The sequence below is a fragment of the Phaenicophaeus curvirostris genome, chromosome 7, assembly GCF_032191515.1.
Source record: "Phaenicophaeus curvirostris isolate KB17595 chromosome 7, BPBGC_Pcur_1.0, whole genome shotgun sequence".
NCBI lineage: Eukaryota > Metazoa > Chordata > Aves > Cuculiformes > Cuculidae > Phaenicophaeus > Phaenicophaeus curvirostris.
Genome location: NC_091398.1, coordinates 26,439,987 through 26,467,667, shown reverse-complemented (window position 1 = coordinate 26,467,667; position 27,681 = coordinate 26,439,987). Strand labels below are relative to the sequence as shown.

Genomic DNA, 27,681 nt, shown 5'->3' with positions numbered 1-27,681 from the left:
AGGGCTTGGCTTAGATCCAGGTGGGCTTACTGTCTCTGTTATCTACCTTTTACTACTACTGTGTTGTGTTGTGTTGTGTTGTTGTGAGAGCCAAAGATTCAGCTCTACAGGATCCAAACTGGCTTTGTACTATGATTCTATGTACCTAGGATTTGGATTGTTACCTGCTTTGAGGAACCAACTATAGATAATCAGATAGTACCAGGATTATGGAGGAATAGATTAAATCAAATGAGTTTTACTGGTGGCCGTAAGTGCCAGAATCTGAAGTCAGATAATGGTTCAACATGGCAATAGAATCACAGATTCTTAGACATATTAGACATAACATTGTCCTGTTAAGTCTAAGCCTGAAATTGGAATGTTCAGGTATCAGAGAGGTTTTAAGTGCCTATAAGCTGTTTGCCTCCTCCTCTTTCTGTCTTATAGCATGTTCTCATCTCTATTCCATCAAAGCACCATCCCTTAATACAGTCAGTAATGTGACTAACCTCATGGCTGGTATGATTTATTTTTCTTGTCTCATGCATTCTACAGGAGGATGAAGAGTGCAGTGAATACTTTAAAGCTTTTCCCTATTTTACTTCCATTTCTGTGTTATAGCAGTCTTCTCTTGGGGAAGGCAAATAAAGATATATAAATTTTTTTTTAAGGTTAAATCTGTTTTAGCAATTAATGTGATGCAGCAGATCAAAGGGGTTGGTGCTGAGGCTCCTTACATCTCTGTTATATGCATTTCAGGAGTAGTATGAGATCCAACACACAAAAAAATGAGACCATGCCTGTAACTCCTTTTATTTAACAAATTAAGAAAATGAGCTATGATCACCTTCAAAATAGTTCCTTTCTGAGTTGACACATGGCTGCGTATGATGCTGCCAACATTCAAAGCAATTCTGCAGATCTCCGTCATTTTTGTTTTCACATCTTCTACCAAAAAAAATTAGTTCCTTTGAGCACCCGTGCTGAGGCACAGTGATGTTGACACTAGCTAAAAACTGCTTCACAGACAAAGTGTTGTGGGATGTTGTGTTGTCTTGATGCTAATTCGCTGTTCACTCTTGCACACCAAAGTTTTCCAACTGAGGGTAAGAAAATGTCTGTATTTGAACATACGTCCACTCATACTGAGTGAAGCAATTGAGTTGAGCCTTGTTTCACTGTGACAGATTAGAACGTGTTCTATAGCCATCTCTTTGTGTCTCCCCTCCCACTCTTGCTTCCCAAGCTATCGGATTAGTCTCAGGGTTCTTTGTGTTGGACATTGTAGGTATACATATGTAGGGGCTTACTTTGGGTCGTTGTTCCAAGACCAGAGATTGTATTTTTGGCTTTTTTTTGGTGATGCTGCTGGTAACACTTGGAATTAGAGCTGTAAGGAAGATTTCTCCTCCCTCTGCCTTGTTTTTCACTATTACTGTAGATGTATTTCATATACTTATTTGTGAAACTTGAGCAGAAAGGTAGCTCTTTATCCTTTACTTCAGAATAAAAACCTTACCAGTCTCCTCTCCCAGAGAAAGTTGTTTAAAGGTGTTTCTTTAGGGGAATGTACCAATTTTGATGCCACTGTCAGCTTAGTTGTTCTTTCCTGGAGAACAAGTGATAAGAGTTACTATAGATTTACTAGTAGAAGAAGTGATGAGCAGAGATTAACTGAACAAATACATATTGTCTGTACACAGGATAGGGCAGGTTAAGGGGCACGTACTTCAAGGATGAGTAAACAAAGGATATGTTCAGAGGAGCTTTGACGTGATGGTGCTTTGAAGAGACAATGCTTGGAGGGATGTATTTGGGGCCACAGTTTGTTTATGGATTGCTTGAGTCTGAGCCAATAGTGGTAATGGCAGAAATAGAGTATGTCAGGAAGTGAATCAAGAGACAGGTTACAGTGGAAAGCAGGCAATTTTGACCTAGCATTTACTAGGTATGTCAGACAAATGTAATATCTCTGCAAAGGCATTTGGGTTAAGAATGTTTGTCCTCATGCTGTTAGAGAAGATTATTCTGTCTCTCTCTGCTTAAACCTGAATAAATATGTGTACACAGAACTGCAGTGAGTTCTCTTGGCCTGCCCAAAGCTGCAAGTGGGGATTTAGAAACACCTTCGTTTGTTGGGATGAATAACAGGGCACAATGCTGTGGTAGGGATCCCTCTCTTTCTGCGTGGCCCACTTCCGTGCACCTCCCTGAGCACTTGTAAATAGGAAAAAGGGAAGTTTATGAGTAACCTTCTCATGTTGAGTGGATTATTTTGTGCACTTATATCTTACTGCCATTTTTGTCAAATCTCTCTTCCTACTGAACATTAAATTCTTACCTTGTCCAGTTTCTCTGGAAGTTTATTCTGCTCTTGGATCACCTGCGGAACAGAAGAGTCTGTCTCATAAGTTTGACACTGATAACTGCTTTTCTCTTTCCTAGATGCCGTGGGGTTGGGACTACTCTGGATCATCCAACTTAACTGAACTGAAAATTTTGCTGGAAGAGTCCATCATGATCCGACGTCTGAAATCAGATGTGCTTTCCCAGCTTCCAGCAAAGCAACGCAAAATGGTTGTGGTGGCTCCTGAAGGCATTGGTGCAAAGACCAAAGCTGCGTTAGCAGCTGAAGCAAAGAAGATGGCCAAAGGATATACAAATGTAAGTCACACATTATTTTCATTGGTGTTTCAGGTACCTTTATTTAAAAACATAAATGGAAGACCAGTTTGCTGAGTTCCACAGTTCCACAGATCAGAGCCACACCTCATGTGAAGGTGCAGTGGAAGGCTGTTGAAGGCACAGTTTTAAATGAATGTTCAACACAATCAAAACAACTCAGCTTTTTTTCTTTTTGATTTAAGTCGCTTAAATCCCTTTTGATTAAGATAAATTTGATTCTTTGTCCCTTTGTGTGAAATACCATTTCCTCTCTCTTTTTTTCCTTTCTTGTTAGGCCTTTTTAATTGTCTTTTGTACATCCTGCCTCTGTCCTTACTCTTTTGTCTTGCCTTGTGTCCTGCTTTTGGCATTCATCCTCCAAACACTGCCTTGTTGAAGCTGTGTTGTGAACACAGCAGTAGCCGAAAATGTGAAAAGTATATTTTGACTTCTTTGTTTGTGTTTCTTAAATGGATGCTGAATGCAAGTTCTAGGCTCCTAGATTGCTAATACAGTAAGAACTTAGGAGTGTTTTCCTGTCATTTTAGTTGGTAAATGCTTTCTCAACTAAAATAACATTTATGATACGCTTGTCATCTAACTTGTAGGAGTTGAGTAGGAGGTAGGAAAGGAGGTGTCAGAAATTGGAGTGTGTGAGTATCTGCCACATACCCTGTGGCAAGTAGGAGACTTCCCCCTCCAGCCCTGTTTTGTTGTGCATTTTTAGGCTGATTTTTTTCCTAGCGAAGTGTTTATTGGCAGTAGCAAACATCCTGGATCTGTAAGCAAGAAGGAGAAAAGGCATTTCTGAGACTCACGTTTATCTTTCTCTCTGCAGAAACAACAGGAGAAGGAAGCTCTTCTCCTCTTCTACAACAGAACGGCAGAAGCTAAAATCCGTTCAGTCGTGTAAGCTGTGTGTCATTGCTTCATTCTTGCCTGTAAAATGTGTTTTTCCGCTGAGAACAGGAAAACAGTGCTTTAGAGATAACAGTGCAGGGACATGAAGCATAGCCTCGAGCCAGCTTAGAAAAAATTGGTTTTAATTACAATGCACTAAACATTTTCTTCTCTCAGAGTTCCTAGGCTGAATGAGTCTTCTAATTTCATTCCAGATACAGATCTAAACTGTCATTTGAACCATCTAAAATTATTTGGTGTTTGGGACTTGCATCAAGTTCCCTGGTCTGAGCCCTGTTTCAATTTAAGGGGTGGAGAGTAATGAAACTAAAAGATATCAACAGAATTCAGAAACCAAATTCTGCAGTATTGCTGCAGCAGGAACCTTGAGCCAAAAAGTTTGAGGTGGACTGAGCTTTTGTTGTAGCATGGTCTACGGGTGTCACAGCCCCTACTGAAGTTCTTGGCTTTTCCACAGAGCTCACATGGGACCTCAGCAGCAAAAGTTTTCTATCATAGGTGTGCTTTTAACTCTATCTTCCCTAAGAGTAATTTCCTTCGGTGACTTTCTGTATCTTTTCATCCTGAGCCTTTTGGTGGGACTGCAAAGGAATTGCTTTAGGTCATATAGCATAGCTTATTAAAAAGTAGTGTGCTAATAACAGGAAAACAGTTTACTTTTCCACAGCCCTCTGAAAGTAAGGACCAGCTGATGTGTGCTGTGTGATTTCATAGTCCCAGACCTTGCTGCAGAATATTCCTGTTTGGCACAGAACTGCATTTTAGAGTCCCAGCACTCGTTTCTGTAGAGGACTTTCTTCCTTTTATGTTAGTGAACAGTTAGAAGGCTTTCTTCCTTTGATATTCAGTTGCAAATGTGAACTGAATATAAAACCATGAAGTGCTATTTACTTGACTCCCTGACAGGAACTAGTCCATTTTTTTCCTGATGTTTAGCAGCATTTAAAATATCACGTATTATAAGCTGCTAAGGTACAGTACCATCTAGGTAATGATGGCGTCTGTGATTATCAGTACTTCCTGTGTCTTATCCTTGATGACGGTGTTTTCCATTGCTTCCATAGGCATTTGTTAAATGTAATATGGGAATGAGATATAAAATCATTGTTATGTGTTGGCATCAGCTTGCTACCCTGAATGTTCACTTTGATATTTGTTTTTGCTCTAAAATCCAGCGATTCCACTTATCTCTCAGACTTCTTTGATAAAGGATGTTGTCACGTAACTGGGATCTGAACATTACAGAACTCTCAAAGCATTAATGCATCTTAATATAGTGCTGGAAATCCCACTTGATATTTTCTGACAGGTACTGCTGACCTAGGCTGTGTTGTATTTAGCAAGGAACTTGGTATTCCTGATCTTTGCAACAACTTCGTTACTCCAAAGAAAATACGACATTTGTGTTGTTCCTTCTGATAGCTGTTGCTATACTTAATTACAAATTTTAGGCTTTGGGGTATTTTTCAGGCTCCAATTGACCTGCTTGTATCACAAGTTACTACCTAAAAATGGGTTCTGTAGCTCCACTATTAGTCCATGGCAAAAGCCAGATGTTTTAATTTTGTTCACCTTGTTTAACTGCATTTAAAAGAAGTGTTGTTACCTTTCATAGGTCATTAGCCTGTGTGCATATGAATAATGACTAGAAATAGCTGAGATATTTAGATTGCTAAGCTGTAGTAAATTGTCAGTGTGAACCCTTATAAGAAAAGCCACTTTTAGGATACTCTGATGCATGTTTTTAGAGACCTTTTCTTCTAAAATAAAAACAATCCTAAGGATACTTAGAGAGGATAATTGTATACAGACTGGCTTAGACTGTTATGAATGTGGATAAGTTACAAATGCAGAAAGGGGAATGAAATTATCAAATAAGTGTAGGTGGCCCCCAGTTGATTGGTCTGGGATGTCATGTTTCAAGTAGGATGTAATAAATTGACTGCTACGCAATTGTAAATGTAGGCAGCTGTCCACTGTGATGAAAAAAAATGAGTGGATTTTCCTGCAATGTCTTTAATGTGTAGGAAGCTTGACTTGCTACTTGCATTTTACTGGAAGTTTTTTATGCTAGCCTGTTTCCTAGTTTCTGTGTATAGATGAGCAGTATCTTTACAATTTCTTGTGAGCAAAGCCTATATTCTCTCAGCACATAATTCATAGAGTTTTGGGTTTTTTCCTCTTTCATGTAGAGAATACATCTTGGAGTTACTGGAAAGTGGGAACAGTAAATTCCTGGTGTTTGCTCATCACAAGATAATGCTGGATGCAATAGTTGCCGAGTTGGAGAAGAAAGTAAGTAATTGACTGAGTCATCTTAACTTTATCACTATTGCAGCTTCAAAGCTGTTTAAGAGCTCCCCAGAGTTATGGCCAATCAGATAGTTTATGAAAGTTAGTGGCAGATATAATTTCTACTTGCTGTGCTTCTGAATGTGCCCTTCACGGAGGGAGCTGAGCCATCAGGGTGAATGCCACACAGGATGCACTTTGTATTAGCTGAACGGCTTTTGTTGCATTTAATGTTCTTTAAACTCCATCTGATCCGCCCTGGAGCTTGTGAATTCTTGGAGGAGTGTTACCCTCTGTGACCATCTCTGTTCTGTCCTTCAGGCTTTCTTCAGAGAGGGAGAATGTAACAACCCAAGTCCAGCTATGGCTGCCTGCCTTTATCTCTGTGGTCCTCTTACATTTTTGAACTGAGGTACTGTAGGGAGACCTGATAGAGCTGCCAATCATACCTCTGACTTCAAAATTGTTTGGCTAATTATTCATGTGCAACTTCCATGAATACCCCTCAAGAGTTCTGTGTCATTCTGGGGCAGTGTGAAGGATGGTTTGCATTAATGTTCAAACTATAAGCTGCATTGGCAGTGGTGGCTTTGCCTTTGTGGCAGCATCCTCCAGAAGAGCAAGGAGGTTGGATACTGAAGAGTTATGGCCCTGTGTCACTCAAGTTTATCATGCCTTTCCCGAGCCTGCTGCAGAGCAGCGGAGGTCTGTAAGATCCCGTCTCTTCCCATCACAAACAGGGGAAAACTTATAGAGGCTGTAGCAGCTGTAACACCAGCATACTGACAGTGTTCAACTTCGTATTAAGCCAGTTACCTTTCCACTGTACCCAAGTTGCCAGTTGGTTGCTCTTCTTCCTGTTGCTCAGGACTGATGGGACAGAAATGGTCATAGGAGCAAGTTATGCATTGTGGACAGAGGGAAGGCACATTATATGCTGAGCTATAGTACCTCTGCCTTAAAGATGAGGAGAAATCTTAAAAATCCAACTGTTGCCTTTTTACTTTCCTGTTCCTGCCATGGAGAAGGGAAGTGGAATCCACTAAAATGTGGAAGGAGGAGAATATGGGAAAGAGGACACAAGGCCTCTAAAAATTATCTTCTGTCTTTTCATAGGATGTTGAATACATTCGCATTGATGGCTCCACGCCTTCAGCCGACCGTCAGTCTCTGTGCCAGAAGTTCCAGTTCTCAGAGAAGAAGGTTGTGGCCATCTTGTCCCTCACTGCTGCAAACATGGGCCTGACGTTGTCTGCTGCGGACCTGGTGGTGTTCGCAGAGCTCTTCTGGAATCCAGGGGTATGCGTGCTGGAGGGGAAAGGGGCCAGGTGCTCCCTAGGGAGCAGAAACTTCAGTGCTTGGGAGGGAGGGATAATGGGCAGTGGACTTTCTCTAGGGTTTTTCTCTTTCTCTGATGGCAACTTGTCTGTGCACCCCCAGGTGTCTGGGCTTGAACCAGTAAGACTGGTTACAGAGCTTAATTGCTGGAGAAGATGGCATTAAAGGGAAACACGCTCTTGGTTTCTTAACTTGACAGAGCTCTCAACAGCTCACCCAGCCAAGGCTTGAAAGGATCCATCATCAATGCTGACCCTCTAATTCTGAAAAATGCTCACTGGCTTCTGTGAACCCAGTGCACCAGGTTACTTCTTGGCTTAGCTTGGTTTGAGTATACAGATGTTAACAGGATCTGAATGAAAAATAGTTACTTAGCACAAGAAATGAGATCTTCCTGTTCTCTGGTGCTTACGTTATTTCTTAGATGTTTTCTTTGTCGTGTTTTTACATAAAGGTTTTGATCCAAGCAGAAGACCGGGCACATCGAATTGGACAGACCAGCTCCGTTAACGTTCACTACCTGGTGGCTAAAGGCACAGCAGATGACTACTTATGGTAGGAAGTGAGAAAGACGCTCTAGTTCTCCTGCTACATATTTTTACTGTTTGTCACATGCAATGCAAGGTGCCTGATGTTAGTGCTGATTTCCAGTCTGTGAGTGGAGGAATAGAAAGTGCCAGTCAGAGCTGCTGTGACTTGGAGACGTGGCCTGGCCACAGTGCATGTAAGCAAGTGGATGACAAGCAGGAGGAATAAGAGTAGTTTTCTGACAAAGAAAAGGGCTGCTGAGAGAAATTCTGGGAGACTCAATGCATTTAAAACCTTCACAGCCTCTGTATAAGGAGAAGGAATTGTCTTGGATACAGCCCAGAGCATTTGTGTGCTGGGGTACTGTATTTCAAGCAAAATCAACAGACATTGGAGATGGTTTGTTGCATTGTGGATTTGGTCTGAGGAGCAGTCTGACTGCTGAGTGCTTGGACAGGGAAGTACAGAGGAGGACTGCAGTGTTGCTTTTCTCTTGCTCTTCAATGAGCTCTTCAGAAGTGCTAAAGATTCACCTCTGGAGAGCTGTGGTCTTGAGCCTTCTTGGCTGCAGTGAAGAGCTATCAGTGGATGCTGATCCTTAGGTGTGGGGAATCTAACGTCCTGGAAATGATCTGAGGAATCCTTAGTACTGCAAGGGAACTGACCTGCAAATGAGGAAAAGAAATTATCCACCAGCTGGTTCATTTAAAGTCCAAAATTACATCTTTGTTACCTTGTTTAAAGGAATAAATGAACTAAGTGAGCTTGTGCTGTTCCCAGAATATCATGATGGCAAATAATTATAACCCTACAATGCAGGGATCTAGAAACTGATGCATCGCCCACGTTTCATGGACAGTTAATGACAGTAATTCTGACTTTATTTGTGAAATGCTGTCCATGCAGTCATTAATGCTTAATGGGAAGGAAATATGGCTTTTCAAAAAAAAAAGGACAGTGGCATCCTTTTAAAAGGCGAGAAAAGGAACAAGATGACAAGGCTATTTGGTAAATGCATTAATTGTGCTGTGACCTTTTCTTCTTTCAAAGTGCCCAGTCTGCGGGTGCGGTTGGGACCTCTTGGTCTCTAGGGCCAGTGATGAATTCTTCCTCTTGGAGTACATTGGGAGGTACCCTAGAAATGCTAATGTGTTTCTTGGCATAGATTAGTGTTGCTTGCCTTGAAAACTGATCACACAGGCTATTGGGACTCCCTTCAGCTGCATCTTCTTATTCTGACTGTGTACCATTCATGTTTCCTCAGTTAACTAGTGTCTCTATTGGATATGTGTGTTCTCCAGATATTCATAGCCTGAAATCCTCTTCTTGTTACTTATTTAAATTGGGTTGATACTTATTAAATGGAATTGATATTTAAGTGGGATTGATTGATAGCCCCAAGACAGCATATAGTCACCATAAACAAAAGCAAGACTGGCTAAGAAAGTAATAAACTTTGGTAGAAAAGCCATCTTGATATCCTGTTATATCTTTTTTTCATCTATAGATAGTAAATGACACAGTGTCCTTGCATGGTATTTTCTTCCTTTCAGTAATATCTGTTTATCTCTCCTAGGCCAATGATTAAAGAGAAAATCAAAGTGCTGGGGGAAGCTGGTCTTTCAGAAAGCAATTTCTCAGAAACAGCTGAATCCACTAATTATTGTCCCAAGGTAATTGACTCAAATATTGATAGTCCCTAGGAGAGGCTAAATGGGTTCTGGCTTGTGTACATCTGCATTGGCAGGTGATTGGCAGGCTGACCTGAATGTTTCTTCTGCCTTTAATGCCACAGTTCAGGTTCTCCAAGTCTTCCCAGGATCCATGCCTTGACTTGAATTCCTCACAGAGAATTCCCAAACCTGCTGCGTGCAAGGAGACATGAAAGCCTCCATAGCATATATATATATATCTGAGGCACATATATTATACATATATATGTGTGTATATATATATACACACACGCACACACATATCATGTGATAAGTATACACGCATGGGCACTGTCTCAGTGGGAGTGACTTCTGATTGCTACTCACTCCATTTTCATATGTCAATGTGTATACAGATGCTCTCTGTTCTAATTTCTCAGACAGATCCAAAGCAGAAGACAATCTACGACCTTTTCCAGAGGACCTTCTCTGAGACCAGAGATGACATTGATGAAGTTTTACTTTTGGAGGCAGCTGATGCTTGCTGTGAGCTTGACTCTGGCAGTGCCTTGCAAGATACAGAAGGAGAGAAATGTTCAGCAAGTCCCCCCAAAAAGCGGCGTGTTGAAGAGTTTTTTAAAGTGTAATGGTGACAGCAAAAGAGAAGGTGGCTAAAAGAGGGGTTTTTTTTATTAAAAAGCTAACACAAAAGTAATTAAGTATTATTTCTTGAGTTTTCAAAAACAAAAGACTTCAAGTTTTCTGTATCTGTAGTACATTTAATCTTAAAGGATGAGGTGAACATCTCAGCTGAACAGCCAAACATCTGGCAGACTGCAGGTTTTGCAGTTCTGGTTTTGTTGATGGCTGAGTGGCCATGGGCAAGCAGCATATCAGCTTCCACAGTTATTTTGTTTAAAAAAAGGTAACGGTTGTCCACAAGACAGAACTGTTGTGAAAACTAGCTTCTCAGCAGCTGCAGAGTGTTTTTAACAAGTCTTCCATTTCTGAGAATTTTACTCTATTTATTGGAGTCAGGTCACTGGCAAAATTATGGCAAAAAGTGATCCTTACTTGGGTCACTCACAAACTGGTCTTTGATTTGGCAGTGAGGAGAAAAGATCCAAACAGATCTCAGTGTGTATTGGAGGTGGAGGAGCGGAGGGAGAGCCCTAGATTTTTGTCTGTGCAGAACAGTCAGTATCTTGAAACTAGGCAGTGTAATTGTCTGCCAGGAGGTGTGTGTTGCCTGTTCGTCAGGTGTCTGGCTGAGCACACTCTGGCCTCATCTGCTAAATCTTAGGACCTGCTCCATGACATGTGTTTCTTATCCCAGTGGAGGGTGAAGCTTGTGCTGACCACCAGGGATTAAGCCTGGCTGCTCAGGAACGCTGTGGGTGGGTGTTTTCTTAAAAACTTGAGATTGATTTCCACAGGTGAGTGAGGAGACGGGGACATGCGTAACTTTTGTCCTCTTTTTGTAAGAAACTGATTATGGGCTGAGTTGTTTAAATAAAAAGTTGTTTTGAGTTTGGTCCTAAGCTTTTGGTACTTTCTCTGGTTTACAGTTTCATCTCCTGTTTGGACCTTAAGCTTGAGAAATACATGATGCAGTGGAAATATTAGTGTGTTTTAAAATATTTACAGTGGCAGAAAGATAGATCTTTTTTGGGGATCCCCCTTTTGTGTTCAGAAATGCATCAACTTTCAGAAGGGAAACTCCCATGGTATTTTGCTTGTAGATGAATCAACTGCTTGTGTAAGACATTTAGGCTGGTACCCTAGGAGACCTGTTATTTGCTCCCATTACAACAGCACTGTGCAGGTTACACTGATAACGCTAAAAGCAGTGCTGTTGCTTGATACAGTGATTAAAATGCCTGGTTTTTATTTGCAATAGCCTCTGTCATCCTCTCAGCCCTGTGAAGTGGGAGACCTTAACTCCCAGCCTCAGTGCCACCCCATCAAACCTGCTTTTTTGGTTCCTTTTGGTCACTGTCCCTTGGGCATGGTCTGATTCCACTTCACTGTGATGATGCCTCTACAAAAAATCTAGAGCCTACTTTTGATGTGAGCTTGATGAAAAGGCAGATGTGTCTGTTAATCACAACTGGTCTTTTCAGGCATTTCTGCGTGGCTGTTGTTAATTTGTGTATCATTGCCAGTGTGGTGTAGTGTGATCCCAGACTGAGGTCTTTCATGCTTCTGGTCTTGGCACTGGAAGATAGGGGAGAAATAATGGAAGAAATGGGCTAGTGTTAAGTGAATGTGACCAGGGAGTAGAGGAGAAGATGTAATTTCACAGAGGTACCAGTTAGTTACGTTTTACAGCCATAATCTGTAGAGAAGTGTGGAGGGAAAGCAAACTGATGGCTTCTGGAGGTCAGAAGCTAACGTGTGTGCAGATAGCAGACACTGACAAAAAGCCCTCTCTTCCATGGTCACAGAGAAAATAGTTTGTGCGACAAGATCAACCTGATAATAACTGGGATATTTTTTCCTGTGTCCAAAGGTTTGATTATCCCATTTTCAGCAAGTGTAGTCATGGAAATGCCCTACAGGCTGTATATGCAATTGTGCTGGGTAGAGACTAGCTTTTCATTCATGACTGCAGAAGGTGCTTTGGGGTGCATGCAAGTGAAAAAGAGTAGGACTGAGAACTGTGTAACTGGCCACTGGAGAAAATGCTTTATGTCTGTGTTTGAAAGCTAAACACCGTTTCTCTTTCTCTGCCAGCCAGGAGGTAAATACATGTTTTTCAACATATTTAAATGTCTTTCTTCTTTAATGCAGAATATTTAATCTGTGTCTAGGATACGTGATCTTTCTATTAGTGGAGAGGGTTTTTCTGAGTAAGGGGCAAGAAATATTGCTGTCTGCCTGTTGAAAAAAATAAGGAAGACATTTGTGTACCTGCCTTGTAATTTCCTGCAGGAGTAATTCTCTTCCTCCTTGTAAAGCTACAACTACTTCAAAACAGTATTTTTCTGAAATCTGCTGAAAGTACCCTTGGACAATTCAGTTTCTCACAAACTCTATTTATGTTACCCATATATTGATAAAGCCCAGCTCAGTTAGAGTGATGCTAAGGTGTACTCTTTCTTTGTTACGGCCTGTAAAATCCTATCTGGTTTGCTGCAGACTTAAAAAGGCTCTTCAAGTACACTTGAGATTCACTTCATCCTTACTAGATGAAAAAAGTGGAGAAGAACCTTGCAGGAAAGTGCTTTCAGTCATCGCATCAAGGGATTGGAACAATCATGCAGGCCTTAGCCCTATTACACCATTAGTGTGTCATTAACATGGTGAGGTGGTTTGGAAGCTGTCAGCAAGCTCAGACAGGATCTCCAAGGCTTGCTGATGGGAATTTGTGCAAGGTAGTGTGGAGGTTGCCAGTGAGACCCACAGGAGGGCTCAGGAGTGTGCAGTGGTCTTGGGAACTCTTACACCTGCCCAGCGAAGATGGTCTAACTAACTTCTTGGCATTATCTAAAGCCTAGTAGTGTAAAGGAAAAGGACCCTTCTTATTGGATCTTAGAGCTTCTTACTGTGACTGGATGGCTGCTTGTACACTTGTGTCCGTGCTTTTGGCCACGTTTGTGAAAGGCATGTTTTCAAGAAGGGTGCAGACCAGGAACAATGGATAAGAATACCTGGACTATACAACAGCAGTTTGAACTACAGCACACAAAGCTGGCCGGCCTAGGGCACGCTGAAGAGTTCAAAGTGTCTCTTTCTGTCTGCTGAGGCAAGGCTTTCGGAGCTGTGCTGGCCTGGCTGTATCCAGTCACTTCTCAGTCACTTGGAAATACATGTTTATTTTAGCAGTGCTGGGAGTGGCTGTCGGCTGAGGGGGCTGGCTCTGATTGTTGGCAGAGCTATCTCTGATACTGGTGGATGCAGGATATGACCATGTGCTGCACTGTCACAGTGGACTTCAACTGTAGATAGAGACTGGAGAACAGCAGTAGATCCCCTGTCCTGGGTGTGATTGCTGACAGTTTTTTTGGTGTTTTGTTTTTTTTTAACCAAATACTCATAAATCAGCTAAAGGAACTGTTTATTTTCTTTTTTTTTGTTGTTGTTTTAATATGTTGGTATTGAAGATGTATCCTGTGAGTCATCATTATGATGAGGATCTGAAAAGGGCAAATATATTCCTAGGATGTCTTGAATGAGATTTTTGACTCAACAGAGGGAGATATAAATCATAGAACAAGATCATAGAATTGTTTAATTTGGAAACAACCTTTAAGATCACCAAGTCCACCACTAAACCATGTCCCTAAGCACCGCACCTACACATCTTTTAAACACCTCCAAGGGTGGTGACTCAACCACTTCCCTGGGCAGCCCCTTCCAGTGCTTGACAACCCTTTGGTGAAGAAATTTTCCCTAATATTCAGCCTGGAACAGGGCTCTGGCCCACCATCTCCTGGGAGGGCTCACTCGGACAGAAGGAGAGCTTGCAGGGATGGCCAGGGAACAGGGAGCCTGGCATGACAGAGGGAATTAAAAATGTGAGTGTTCAAACCCTCAAAGCAAAAGCCAAGAGGAGTTGTAGTGTTTATGCATGAGCACATCCAAAAATACAAATTCCAGCCAGGGAAAATCTAATGTAGCGGTAGGTTATGCTCTAGTCATTAATTCCTTACTAATTAAATAGGCTGCAAATGGAGAGGAGAGCGTTGTGGGTTGAGGCAGCCAAGGGTAGGTATGGGGCTGTCATGGGAGGAAAACCTCCTGCAAACAGTACCTGGGGAAGGTTTCTCCGGGTGGGCTGGGTAGCCCTGGCACCCTCCTGATGGGAGAGTATGAGCTGCAGCTGGCTCTGTGCACCAAAAAGCTCTCAGGCTAACTAGATTACATTTCTTAATGGAGGTTAATGCATTGTTAATCCCGTTACGAGCATGGCAGCTCGGCAGCGTTGGTACGTGATTCACTGCCCGTGCCTTTGCTGGGCCAAGTAGTGCAGAAGCCCTGCCAGACCCTGGGCCTGCCCTGTGGAGCCGGTGGCAGCGGCAGCTCAAGGGTGTCCAGGGGCACCAACTGGGCACTGGTTGTTTGCCTCCGCAGTGGCGGACTGAGGCTTGTGGGTTTGGTTGTATCAATGCCGGACGACCCCAAGAAAATCAGGTAGATGCTGTGGTTGCGCCCAAGTGGGTTATCCTGACACATCTGGGTTCAGGGCTGGTGTGTTTTAAGATTAGAATTAATCTGCATTGATTTACATATACATACATATCTTCTCTTTTTTTTCTCTCTCTTTCTCTTTTACTCCTTCTGCAGCTCCAGTCTGGTTTGCCATTCCTTTTAAAACTCTGACATCTACTTAGTACTTATTTTCTTAAAAAATGAGGTGAGTGAATGCAACTGCTCCATCTGCTTCCCTGGTGTGACCTGCTTGTGTGGAAATGGCTTTAAATTGGAGGGGGGGCAGACTTAAATTAGATGTTAGGGAAGAAATTCTTCACGATGAGGGCGGTGAGACACCAGCCCAGGGAAGTTGTGGATGCCCCCTCCCCAGAAGCGTTCGAGGCTAGGCTGGATGAGGCTTTAATCAACCTGACTCAGTGGATGGTGGCCCTGCGCATGGCAGGGGGTTGGAATTACATGATCTTTAAGATCCCTTCCAACCCAAACCACTCTATGATTCTAAATCCAGGACTCTTGAGCTCTCCTGCTGTATTCCCCGTCTGGGCCCGGCTTTAGCACCGATACACGGTGCTTTCTCAGCACTGCATCCCGCAACACGAGCTTGCAACCGCATTCCGGTTCCTGTGTGCTTCAGGCTCTCGGTAACCCTGCTGGGGGGTGGGGAATGGACGGGATGCACCATAGAGTACGCACCGCCACGGTGCAGACAGGCCCGCTCCGGGTTCCGTGCCTCCCGCGCTCCGTCGCTCGCTCGTCACTTCCGGTAGCGACGCCTCTTAGCGTTCTTTCTCGGCACCGGCGCCGCGCAGGAAGATGGTGAGTGAGGCCGGGGCGGCGCGGCCTGTCCGCCATCCGCCCCCATCCGCCCCGGGGCGGCCGCTGGGGGGGCTGCGGGGCACGAGGAGAGGGGGGTCAATGCCCCGAGCGGGCTCTGGCCCCGCGGCTGCGGGAGGGGAAGGCCCGGGGAGGAGAGGGCAGGCCGCGGCGAGGCGAGAGGCGCTGGCGGCACCGCGGATGCCGGCAAATAAAACTCTCTAAGAGTCGTTTTGGAGTTTTGGAAGGCGAGCGGCCCTTATCCGGCCTGGGCAACGCGAGGGAGCGATCTCCATCAACCCAAGCTCTAATTTTAACGTTATTATGAACTTCACAACAGTCAAACCTCTGCTTATGTGGAGCCGGCTCCAGCTCTGCCTGACCCTGCGTTTGAGGCAGGGGAGGCTGCAGACGGCGGGGGGGACAGGAGGCACAGACCGCGCCGAACACCGGGCGTTCTCGGCCCCAGAGCGAGCAGCGCCTGGGAGAACTGCTTGTTAAAAAAATACTCTATGCGATCTATGGGACCTTCTGTCTCGCTTTCAAAAATACGGTTACTTGAACAAACTTAATCCTACTTTAACTTAAATCAAAATACTGCGCTGTTTGCAATAGGAACTGCTGCTTGTGTGGCCGCAAGTCCGAAGAGGCCGGGCCCGGGGTGCCTGGAGGCGGCTTGGCCAGGGGAAGGAGGCGCCCGTGCGGTGCTTGGCTCTCGGGCTGCGGCAGCCTGAGCCCCTCGGTGCAGAGCGTCGGGGAGAGAAGTTGTTCTGCCGCAGCGCTGCTTGTGAGCGCTTGCTTGTCGTGTCAAGAGAGGGGGTGGCTGTCTCTGGGAAGTTCAAGCTTATTCTGGTTTGCCTCCCAACAGGCGAAGCGCACCAAGAAGGTTGGAATTGTGGGTAAATATGGTACCCGTTATGGTGCATCCCTTAGGAAAATGGTGAAGAAGATTGAAATTAGCCAACACGCCAAATACACCTGCTCCTTCTGTGGCAAGGTGAGAGAGCTCCTTTCCTAAAGCAGTCTTTAAAAGTTACTGTTGGTGCTAGAAATGCAGTTTTATGCTTGGGTGATTTTCCTACTAAAGAGAACTTGACTAATTTTCAGACATTAATTTTTTTTATTGTGAGCTTTAGGCTACTGTCAAAATCATTTATAAAATAAGAGTTTGTAGGCATTTTACTTGCATGTTTAGTGGTAGGAAATGAACACAAACATAAATTGTATTTCATTATACTACATAATGAGAAAGGGTGCATTCCTTACGCTTTTGGTATGTAATAAAAAGACCTGACAGAATCAAACCAACATGCTTGTTATCCTGATAATCAAGGTGCTACTAGGGCTTTGTTTTTTCTTTACAGTGTACCTGGTGGAGGAACAGAGATTGCCTTTCACTCTTACAATTTTTGGTTGCAGTTGCTTACTTATATTTGTGTGCTCTATAACTCTGGATGAGGAAGAATTACTGAGTAAAAATAGTCTTACCTTCTCATCAATATTCTCTCCTATGTGCCATGTTGACAGTTTGTGAGGGTCATCAGCTGGTGCTTTGCCCTGATAATTTTTATTGGTATCTATAAAGTAGGTATCTTTAAGTGGCTGGAAATATAAAAATATTTTCATATATCGTGGGGTTTTTTTTAATATTTAGTGTCTTTTTCATGTGAAGTGAGAATGTTGATAACCCCAGTTGCAGAGTTCCGTAAGTCTTAGGTAGGACTAGGCAAACCCATTGTCATCATTGCAGGGTGCTGGAGACTTGCCTGGGTGAAAGGAGTTCAGTATCCTCCACTCACTTTTCACCTGCTGTTCAAAAGGGACCTGGCCAGGGAGCACTAGTAATGGCAATATTACATTGGTTATCAAATCAGGTGAGAATGTCAGTTACAACCAGCATAGCTCCTTATTACTTTTCTCCTTCAAAAAGCTGGATTTTTGATGAGGCACTTGGAAATGACTCGCTTTTATTTTGTATCCGAGTGAAAAAGTGTTTCAGAAGGACTTTCCCTGTTGTGATGCATCTGAATAAAAACATTCCTTAATCCTTACCTGCCCTAGTTAGGCTTATAGGTAATGCTGTAGCGTGATGCAGATGTTGTCACCTGGAATTTGTTTTTTGGATGATATCGCAAGTTCTCTTGGTTTTTTCAGCTGATGGAGAGTGCATTTTTTTAACTCTTATTTTTTTTTCACTCTGTTTTGTTACAGACCAAGATGAAGAGGAAGGCTGTAGGTATCTGGCATTGTGGATCCTGCATGAAGACAGTTGCTGGTGGTGCCTGGACTTACAAGTAAGGAAACAAAGTAGCTCCTATAAGCATTTATTCTCACATAGCTAAGGTGTAATGCAGCTTTTTACATTACATTTTTTTTTACTATTTTAATCTACTAATCATAAGTAATCTGTCTCAAGTTAGTGATGAGGGGTTGGGGGGTGCCTGCATGGTTAGAATTTGATTGGAATGGATCAGATTGGATTTGATTGCTGTTCTTTCCCCTATTTTTTGTGGAGATTCTGAGAATGTTTCATATTATCCATTGTATTATTGCCTCTGGGTTTGGTGGTCCCTCCAGAATTTATTTGGCTCTCTGAGTTTTATCAAACTTGTTTTATTCTTAAAAATGCAAGCTCTGCATCTTTTCACAAAATTCAAATAAAGGAATTGAAACACTTGCAAATGTTAAACCAAATATTTTTATCTAAGTAGTTTCTGCCTTGGTTGTAGCAGCATTTCTTACTGGAGATGTAAACGACAGTATTTGCTCATATGAGTTATTATGCTTGGGCTGGTTTTTTGATGATGTTGGAAGGAAAGGAGCAGAGGTGATAGCTGGTTCATCTCCACCATGGCAGGGTGGAATCAACTGCATGGATGACACCTGACAGTTGTCCCTCTGATCTATCCTGAAAAAAAACCCAGCTTCTAATAAATTGTGCCTCTGACCCATGGATTATTTTTCCTTCCTGGACTCTTTTGACTGTATAAAAATCTTAACTGTGTGGGGGAACTCCTACATCTTTTTTTCAAAGCCTAAGCAGCCTTTTCATTTCAGAAACAGTACAGTAGGCAAAATCAGATTTACTCCAAGGAAAAGTATTTCCACGTTTTGTTTTCATTTTAGAAGCATTGAATTTTCTATTCCTTATTGTGATGGTGCCCGTCTGTACTCCCTTTTTTCACTCTCCTTCCCCACCCCACTCTCCCCAGTTCTGGTAGAAGACACTGTTGTCCACTGCATTCCGGTCACTAGGAATCAGCCCATGCGCTTGTGCATGTTCTTGGTGCATGACTGGATAATTTGAGATGTAGCTTGTGATGTTCCATGTGCTTTTGTAGGAAAGGCCTACATTTTGTTGTCGTAAAAATTAGCTGTGCTGTCAAGGCATCAGCCCCCTATTGACAATTCAGTCAGGTGCTACCTATTTGAAATTATTAGTGCTTTCTCCAAAACATAACATTGGTGTGGGTAGTTCTTCTTTGGCCATGTGCAGATGACTCTGTTTCTTCTTCCAGTACCACCTCTGCAGTGACAGTCAAATCTGCAATAAGAAGACTGAAGGAATTGAAGGACCAGTAGAAGCTACATCTTGTTCTCCTTGTGAAACAATTTTTTTTTTTTGTCCACTGTCAGGATCTGTCCTTTTAACAATAAAAAGGAGATAATGGCGTGGAATCATGATTGTCTTTCTGCAAATGTCCTGTCTTGCTGTATTGTATTTATACCTATGAAGACACTGGTGGTCCTATCCAGTAGTGGAGTGCCTCTTGTTACTGGTGAAGCCATTAAAAACCAGTTTTCCTTCCCAGTTAATTGCTTATTTTGTTGCTGTCTGAGGACAGCTTAAGTAGCTTTAAGAAGCCTGGCACATCTTGAGATGGCCTTCATGTCTGTGCCTTGAGTAATGTTGCGGAGCTCCGTGAGTGGAGGAACAGAGAGATGTAAGGGAAGAGGAGAGAACATGGAAAGTGTGACTCTGCCTCTTCCTATTTGCTCTGGAGGAAAACTCCGGGGAGTAGGGTGGGTGCTGCACGATGGGGAGGGGAAAAAAGCATTGTGGCTGGCTTGGGGGCAGAGATGGGAGTGGCAAAAGAGTAGCTATCATCCTTTGTTACTGGCTGGTGCTGCTCATTTTCCAGTGCCAGCTACAGGTTATTGCTTACTGCCACCTGTAGTGTGTTCTCTTGTGCGAAGGTCTCGAGGTTAGTCCACCTGAACGCTGTGGCTTGGTCTTCCCAGGTCTGATTGCAGGCTCCCATGTCTGTATGTTCAAGTTCCCTACAATAAATTTTCATGTTGAACCAACTCCTGGGACATTCAGTCTTGAAAGAAAAGCTGCTGTTTGAGTTAATCATTGCTTCCAAATCATCCCTTTAGACTGTCAAGCTTCAGATGCTGGAACATTTTTTATGGTCTGTTTGTCAGGTGAGTTTTGATTTTGTTTGAGGTTTGTTTTTGTCTGCAGTTTTGGTGACTGCAGCACCTTCCCTGTCCTTACCAATACAGGCCAGAAAATAAGTCTGGTAATAACCTTTATAGCTGCCAAAGGAAAAGTAGTAAGCAGGTGGCACAGTGGTTGCTTGCTCTTGCTCCAGCTAAACTTTAAAAGGATTTAATGAGCTCTGGCAGTAATGCCATTAATGAGCCTGACATCTCTGGAAGTTCAGAACTGGACTTCTTGAGTAGGAACCTTTTCCCAAGTTGCAAAAGGTCTGGATCAGAAATTTGCAGTGTTCCTGCTTGTTTCCTAAACTTGTTTGTTTGTTTGTTTGTTTTAAAGTTCTGTGCTGTAAATTTCCCTTACTAAAGAAAGTCCCTATATTCAGATATCAAGTGTCATTCATACCAACCTGCATGTCTTTTGTCTGACCTCCGAACAGTGATAAAGAGTCCTTCCTTGGGACCTGTGCAGGGTGCTTTCTGGAGAGAGAGCTCTGCACGCTTCCCCATTGTCTCACTTTGTTCTGTCTGTAGTGGAGGATGAAAGAATTGTGTGATTAACCCGAAGGTGGCAATAGGTGCCTCCTTACAAGCGATGGCTCATTTTTGTGTATGTAGATAAACATCATCATGACCTTCTGTGCATGTGTATTCTCTTAGCAAGGTTACATGAAAGGCTGTGGGTTTGGGAAATTCAGCAGAACTCCCAGATTTTTGTTGTGGTTTTTCTTAGTGACATGCCCACAGCAGCGTTCTCTAGGTTGTCAGATTTCCCAGCCTGATCAAACTGGCTGCCCTTGGCAGTGCTTACTTCTGGGCCTGGTTCATGCTAAACAGCTTTCCTGGGATGTCATCTCCAAGCTGCCTTGAACTGTCTTTTCAGGTAATATGTTTCTGCTCCCTTGGGGCTGGCTGTCCCCTGGCGTGTGGATGGCTGGGACTGCTCAGGGAGCCAGCTTTTTTCCTGCTGGCTGCTGCTCCCACTGAAGGTGGGGTGAATGGTGTGTGAGGCCGGCTGATGCTGCTGTACAGAAAAAGCCTGCTCGCTTGCCGCTGAGAGTTTGCAAAGGAGTGCTGCCCCTAACTTTGCGTTGCCTTCCTCTGCAGCTTTATGAGCTGCTGTTGTCCAGGAGCTGCTCTGCAAGTATCTGAGCCGACCTTTAGGGAGACCCTCAGTGAGAAGGAAGGGTGGGGGAACTTTTATAGACTGCTTTTTTGGTTTTTATTCGGTTTGCTTGGGTCAGGTTTCCATGTAGCTCTCCCCTCCCAGTTTTGGATGCTGAGATATAACTGCACACCTCAGTGCTTTCTTCGTTAATGTAGAGATTGGTTTCTGATTAAAGCCCTGCTATAAAGTAGGCACTCATTAACAGGTGCAGAGGCTGTGTCTTCACTGTGTTGATATGCCGTGATGATTGCACAGGTATGTATCTAAGGTAGATAGATACCTGTCTATTCCTACTGAGGACGTTATTCATTCCCTTTGGGATTAATATTTGCAGAGGGCAGAATCTGGGTGGGCTGGACATAGGAAGAGAAGATGAGGATGTGGAATGATCTTTTTTTTTATCTGGCCTCCATGGTCCTACTTGCATCCCTGCTTGGGCTACATCTGCAGAGCCCCTGAGCTGCTTGTTGTCTTCCCAGGGCGCTGTGGTACCCCGGGACCCTTTGGTGGCGGTGATGCTGGGGTGTGAGCGCTGTCAGCTGTCAATGCTGCGAGTGGCCAGCGGGCGACACTGCTGCTCTGCTGCTCGGTGCTGCAAGGCTGCCGCCCGGCAGCATCTTCTCAGCTTCCCTTCCCATCCAGGAGGAAAACTCTGCTCACCTGTATGCCTGCTGTAGCTTCTTAGCTCAGCGTTTCGTGCTTTCCCCCTAAAACAAACCACGGCAGGGATTTCAGACTGCAACAGGGATCTGTGCCAAAACAGATCGGGAGGTAGAAATAGGAATAGGGAAGTTGGAGATACCATTTGTGGTCACTTGTCACCTCAAACAGAGCTGAATTTGTGTTATTGCTCTGTCCAAACCCTCTATAAATATATCCTAGGAGAATTTGTTGTATCGATAACTATGTGATTTGGCCAGGTGATCCTCAAAATGTGTTGTTTCCTCTGGCAATCTAGGGTGAAAGCAAGAATTGTTAGCAATTTTACTTACTGTTTTCAGTATACTTGCTGCGCCTCAGTCAAGAACTTGGATAGACTCCGTAGAAGCAGAGAGCAAAGTGCTGGCACCTGACCTGTCTTGGAGGGTGTGAGCTTATGGCAGTGTTGGGCCCATCTGGAATGCTCCAGCTACAGGAAGTAGAGGAAGGTTTGATGGAAATTGAGACTTTGATAGGATGAGGGGTAATAGTTTTAAGCTGTGAAATAGGGTCGATTTAGATTGGATATTAGGAAGAAAGTTTTTACTGTGAGGGTGGTGAAGTACTGGAACAGTTTGCCTAAGAGATATCAAGAATATCCCAATCCCTGGAGGTGTTTGAGGCCAGGTTGGATGAGGCTTTGAGCAACCTGATCCAGTGAAAGGTGTTCCTGCCTGTGACAGGAGGGTTGGAACTGGATGGTCTTTATCATCTTCCAACCCAAACCATTCTATAATTCTGTGAATCTGGCTGAATGTTCTGTAGATGTGGCTGAGCACATTGGTTGATCTTGGTTGCTTGTGAGAAGCAGATGAGAAGGGGACCACTTTCTCAGAGCAATCTGTCAGTCCCATGGGGTTTTTTTTTTCAGGATTGAGGATATAACCCAAGGGGATGGTGGCTATAATCAAAGTGGCATTTCAGGTGCCCAAAGGAACTTGGAAACCAAACCCTAAAATAGCTCAGGGCAGGTACCCTTGTTCTGATTTCCCTGTAAAGCATCTACCTGTTTCCAGCAGAAAATAGTTGCTTTAGCCCATTTGTGCTTCCTGCTCCATCCCGCTCACTGACAGCCTGTTTGGTCAATTTGGAATCATGAAACTAAGCCTTGGGGGCACCATTTGTGTTTGTGTAATGCCACGTATTAAAGGCTGTTGGGGCTTACGGCTCTTGGGGATGAGAAACCCTGGCCAGCTACAGGCACTAGCAGTTGCACCGGCCCACTATTCAAGCCTGTTAAGGTTCCTCTGGATGGCATCCCTTCCTTCCAGCATGTCAACTACACCACACAGCTTGGCATCAGCAGCAGCCTTGGTGAGGACAATCCTACTGTACATGTTGCCAACAAAGGTGTTAAACAGTGTAGGTCCCAATATCAACCCCTGAGAAATGCCACTTGTCACTGATCACCCCTTGGACACTGAACAATTGACGGAAACAAATTGAGTGTGATCACCCAGCTAATTCCTTATCCATCCATCAAATCCCCATGTCTCTCCAATGTGGAGACAAGGATGTCAGGTGGGACAGTGTCAAATGCTTTGTAGAAGTCCAGGTAGAAGATGCAAGATGCTCTTCCCTTATCCATCAACACTGTAACTCTCTCATAGAGGGCCATCAAATGTTTGGCCTGATTTGCCTTTAGTGAAGCTATGCTGGCTGTCGCAAATCACCTCCTTATTTTGCACGTACCTTAGCGTAGTTTCCAGGAGGATCTGCTCCATGATTTTGCCTGGCACAAAGATGAGACTAAATGGCCTGTCGTTCTCCAGGTCTTCCTTATTACTCTTTTTTAAAATGGGGGTTATGATTCCCCCTTTTCAGGCAGTGGGAACTTCACCAGACTAGCACAACTTCTCAAATATGATGGACAGTGCCTTAGCAACTTCATCCACCAGTTCCCTCAGGACCTGCAGGTGCATGTCATCAGGTCCTGTGGACTTGTGCACTTTCACATTTCTTAAATGGTATTGAACGTGATCTCCTCCTACAGTGAGTCCTTCTTCATTCTCCCAGTTCCTGCTTTTGCCTTCTGCACCTTGGGCAGTGTGGCTAGAGCACTTGTCAGTGAAGACTGAGGCAAAAAAGTCACTGAGTACCTCAGTCTTCTCTACGTCCAAGGTAACCAGGTCTTCTGTTTCCTTCCAGAGAGGGCTCACATCTTTTCTAGTCTTCCTTTTATCACTGATGTACCTATAGAAGCTGTTCTTGCTGCCCTTAATGACTCTGGTCAGATTTAATTCTATCAGGACTTCAGCTTCCCTAACGTGACCTTATCTACTCAGACATTCTCTGTGTTCCTCCCAGGCTACCTGTCCTTAGTTCCACCCTCTCTAGGTTTTTTGTGTTTGAGTTTGTCTAGGAGCTACTTGTTGATCCATTCAGACCTCCTGGCATTTTTACCTGTCCTCTCTTTGTTGGGATGCATCACTCCCAAACTTGGAGTGATCCTTGAATATTAACCTGGCCCCTCTTCCCTCTGGGGCTTAATCCCATGGAACCCTACCAATCAGGTCACTGAAGAAGCCAAAGTCTAGTCTCCTGAGACCCAGGGCAGTGAGTTTGCTATACACCCTCCTTGCTGCCCTATGGACCTTGAACTCCACCATTTCATGGTCACTGCAGCCAAAGCTGATGCTGAGCTTCCCATTCCTTACCGGCCCCTCCTTGTTGGTGAGAACAAGGTCCAGCATAGCACCTCTCCTTGTTGCCTCCTCTATCACTTGGAGAAGGATATTGTCCTAGCTTCCACCTGCTGCTCCTCTCACCTGGATGTTCACTAGCTCCCCTGGGGAAAGAGCATCACAAAACTGGTGGTCCAGCTTCCAAGAAAGTAGTGGGCAGGCAACACCTCTCTGCTTCCCAGCTATGCAGTGTGGCTCACAGCTTTTCTTGGAGAAATCATTCCTTAGAGGACACTATTCATACGAAGTGATATGCAGTGGCATGAGACTGTGCACCCAGTGGCTCAGGGTGACAGAATCACCTGCTAGAAACCTGCCCCAATGCTTGAAAAGTGGGCAGTTGCCATCGGTAACGTATTTTTCTTCTGAATATTTGATCCTTAGTGGATGTTTTTTGAGTCATGGAGTGTGGCAGAGTTGTAGCTTTGTCTCAGGTGCCCTTATTAGATACCTGGATGCATTTTGAAAATGGCTGCTTAGAAGACATCTGATTGCTGTTCCACATATTCAAAGTGTTGTTTTTTTTCTCTTGACAAGGCCTTGGCATGCCTTAGATTGCTAAATATACTTTCCTCTTGCAAATTCTTGGCAGGAATGCGTGTAAGGAATCACGCCAAGAAGTCTCTTCAAATGTTAACAAGCTCATCGGTGTGGCTTTCCCAGTGCATGGTTTGTGTTCTTTTTTTCCCCACCTCCCTTCCCAAAGAACCCCAACCCTTCTCCTTTCTGTACACTGTTGCTCGGAGCATATGAACTATGGCAGCTCTGCAAGAAAGGATTTTTCTAACCAGAGCTGAAAAAAAGTGTTTATTTTTTGTTCAGTAGTTTGATGTCACTGCCTGACTCAGCCTCCCAGGTTTCCTGTGGAGTTGGAAGTGTGGATTTTGGGGTGCTTTTGGAAAACCTAATCCATTTCCTCTCCTCTCCTGCCCAGCCTTGTTTTTAAACTGTTTTTAGCAAGTTGCCTGTATCCTTGAATGGCAATGGTAGATTTGACGTCTTTCTTTCAGTAGCCTATTAGCAAGTGAATAAGGTTGTCCTGCTCCCCTTTTCTTCCCCTTCCAGTGCTTCTACTGGTGTGGAAGCAGCTCTGGAGCTGGTGCCTGCATCCAGAGCTTCAGGCCTGGGCTGTTTCTAAGCTATTCTATGATTCTAACTATTCTATGATTCTCTCCCTCTGTCCCAGGCAAAAGGCAGTGCTGTCTGAAACTGCTAAAGCAAAGAAAGAGAGGAGGAACCTGCGCTGATCACTGGAGGCTTAATATCTCCCTGTAAGAAATCTCCTAGGACCCTGGCATCCATCAATATATCAGGTTACAAATGTCCCTTGAGCTCCAGCACAGCCAATCTTGCATGAATGTTTGGAGAGCTTTCCCTGGCTTTCCCTCGACCTTTGTACCCCTCTTGCTTCTTCTCTTGTTCTCTGTTACTTACCTCCTGACCTAGGGAATGAACAGTTTTGGTGTGGGAAAGTGTCCAGGTGTCCCAGTTTGTGGCCAGGGAGGAGCACAGTCAGCCCCATGGGGCTTGCACATCTGGGGCTTTGTTGGCAACACACCTCCACCTGATTTCTCAGGAGGGAAAATGGGTTGGTGGTGTCTTCACCTCCCTTTGGCAGCAGAGGGAGAGCTGGCCAGGATTTCTTATTTTGTGCGACTACAGGCACATTATTGCTAGGTTACACCAGCTGAGGCTTTGGGCTGTGCTTTTGAAATGTGATTTTTTGTCAAGGATTCCCTGGGCTTTGCTCTGTCTCCGATGTTCACTGCTGGCCTTCAGTCCTCTGATGGACACACCTCCACCTCAAGAACAAGTGCTTGTGCTTGGACTGGGGATGCTGGATATTCCACTGCTCTGAGTCCTTCTGGCTTTTTCTGGAAAGAGCTCACTGGAGGATGTGGGAAAGCTGCTGCAGAGGAAATTGAGTTGAGGGGCCACAGAGCCTGCGTTTATCACATTACAACCTCGGGTGAGCAGACGGCTGGGAAACCTTGGCACAGAGGAGGCCGTACTTGAGACAAGTGGAAGGGTAGTCCAGGCCATGTGATGACTCCCATCTTTTCCACTAAGGTGCCTCTTGTTCTTGAATTGTTACGAATTTGGCCCACGCCTATGAAATGGGCCCATTTAACCGGAGAGCTGAGACCTGCCCCTCCTGTATCTTGTAGCTCTCCTGTTAATCATGACTCTTTTTTTTGTATTTTGTTCACCAAAATGGAATATTCTCAGCCTTAATTTCCAAAGGGACCTCTATCCACAGCAGGGAATATTTATTTATTTATGACACGTAATGTATTCAAAGAGTAGTGGTCAATGGCTCAAAGTCCAGATGAAGATCCTTGACAAGTGGTGTCCCTCAGGGGTCCGTACTGGGACTGGTGCTGTTTAATATCTTCATCAGTGATACTGACAGTGAGATTGAGTGCATCCTCAGCAAGTCTGCAGATGACGCCAAGCTGAGTGGTGTAGTTGCCACACCAGGAGGATGGGATGCCATCCAGAGAGACCTGAACAGGCTGGAGAAGTGAGCCTGTGTGGACTTCATGAGGTTCAACAGGGCCAAGTGCAAGGTCCTGTACCTGGGCCGGGGCAATCCCCATTTTCAGTACACGATGGGGGTTGACGTGATTGAGAGCTGCCCTGCAGAGAAGGACTCGGGGGTGTTGATTGATGAGAAGCTCAACATGAGCTGGCAATGTGCGCTTGCAGAGCAGAAGCCCAACTGTATCCTGGGCTGCATCAAAAGAAGCGTGGCCAGCAGGTTGAGGGAGGTGATTCTGCTCCTCTATTCCTCTCCTGTGAAACCTCATCTGAAGTATTGTGTCCAGTTCTGGAGTCCTCAATGTAAGAAGGATATGGAGCTGTTGGAATGAGTCCAGAGGAGGCTACAAAGATGATCTGAGGGCTGAAATACCTTCCCTATGAGGACAGGCTGAGAAAGTTGGGGTTGTTCAGCCTGAAGAAGAGAAGGCTCCGAGGAGATTTTATAGCTACCTTCCAGTACCTGAAAGGGGCTACACAATGGGGACTAATCATAAAGGCTTGTGATGACAGGATGAGGGGGAATGGGTATAAAATGGAGAAGGGCAGATTTAGACTAGACATTAGAAAGAATTCCTTCACAATGAGAGTGGTGAGACACTGGAACAGGTTGCCAAGGGAAGTCGTGGATGCCACATCACTGGAGGTGTTCAAGGCCAGGTTAGATGGGGCCTGATCCTGTGGGAGGTGTCCCTGACCATAACAGAGGGGTTGGAACTAGATGATCTTTAAGGTCCCTTCCAGCCCTAACTATTCTATGATTCTATGAGTTTGGTTTCAAGAATTTGCTCTGTGACAA

At 44.3% G+C, this 27,681-nt stretch overlaps 2 protein-coding genes across 3 annotated transcripts in view; both read left to right on the top strand.

Annotated features, from left to right (window-relative positions):
* Positions 1-10,092, top strand: part of SMARCAL1 (SNF2 related chromatin remodeling annealing helicase 1) — a 36,695-nt gene extending 26,603 nt beyond the window's left edge. The window contains exons 10-16 of the mRNA XM_069861374.1: positions 2,428-2,646; positions 3,485-3,555; positions 5,760-5,862; positions 6,976-7,158; positions 7,652-7,752; positions 9,302-9,398; positions 9,818-10,092. Coding sequence (XP_069717475.1) covers positions 2,428-2,646; positions 3,485-3,555; positions 5,760-5,862; positions 6,976-7,158; positions 7,652-7,752; positions 9,302-9,398; positions 9,818-10,024 — 981 coding nt within the window. The 3' untranslated portion in view covers positions 10,025-10,092. The remainder of the gene's footprint in view (positions 1-2,427; positions 2,647-3,484; positions 3,556-5,759; positions 5,863-6,975; positions 7,159-7,651; positions 7,753-9,301; positions 9,399-9,817) is intronic.
* The window catches only part of RPL37A (ribosomal protein L37a), a 239,101-nt gene extending 220,076 nt beyond the window's left edge, over positions 1-19,025 (top strand). The window contains exons 1-4 of one of the 2 annotated variants that reach the window (XM_069861387.1): positions 15,272-15,350; positions 16,216-16,344; positions 17,559-17,641; positions 18,866-19,025. In XM_069861387.1, coding sequence (XP_069717488.1) covers positions 15,348-15,350; positions 16,216-16,344; positions 17,559-17,641; positions 18,866-18,929 — 279 coding nt within the window. In that variant the 5' untranslated portion in view covers positions 15,272-15,347 and the 3' untranslated portion in view covers positions 18,930-19,025. Of the gene's footprint in view, positions 1-15,271; positions 15,351-16,215; positions 16,345-17,558; positions 17,642-18,865 lie in introns of those variants that run through there. The other variant, XM_069861389.1, reaches the window with a different exon arrangement.
* Positions 19,026-27,681: the final 8,656 nt, after the last annotated feature.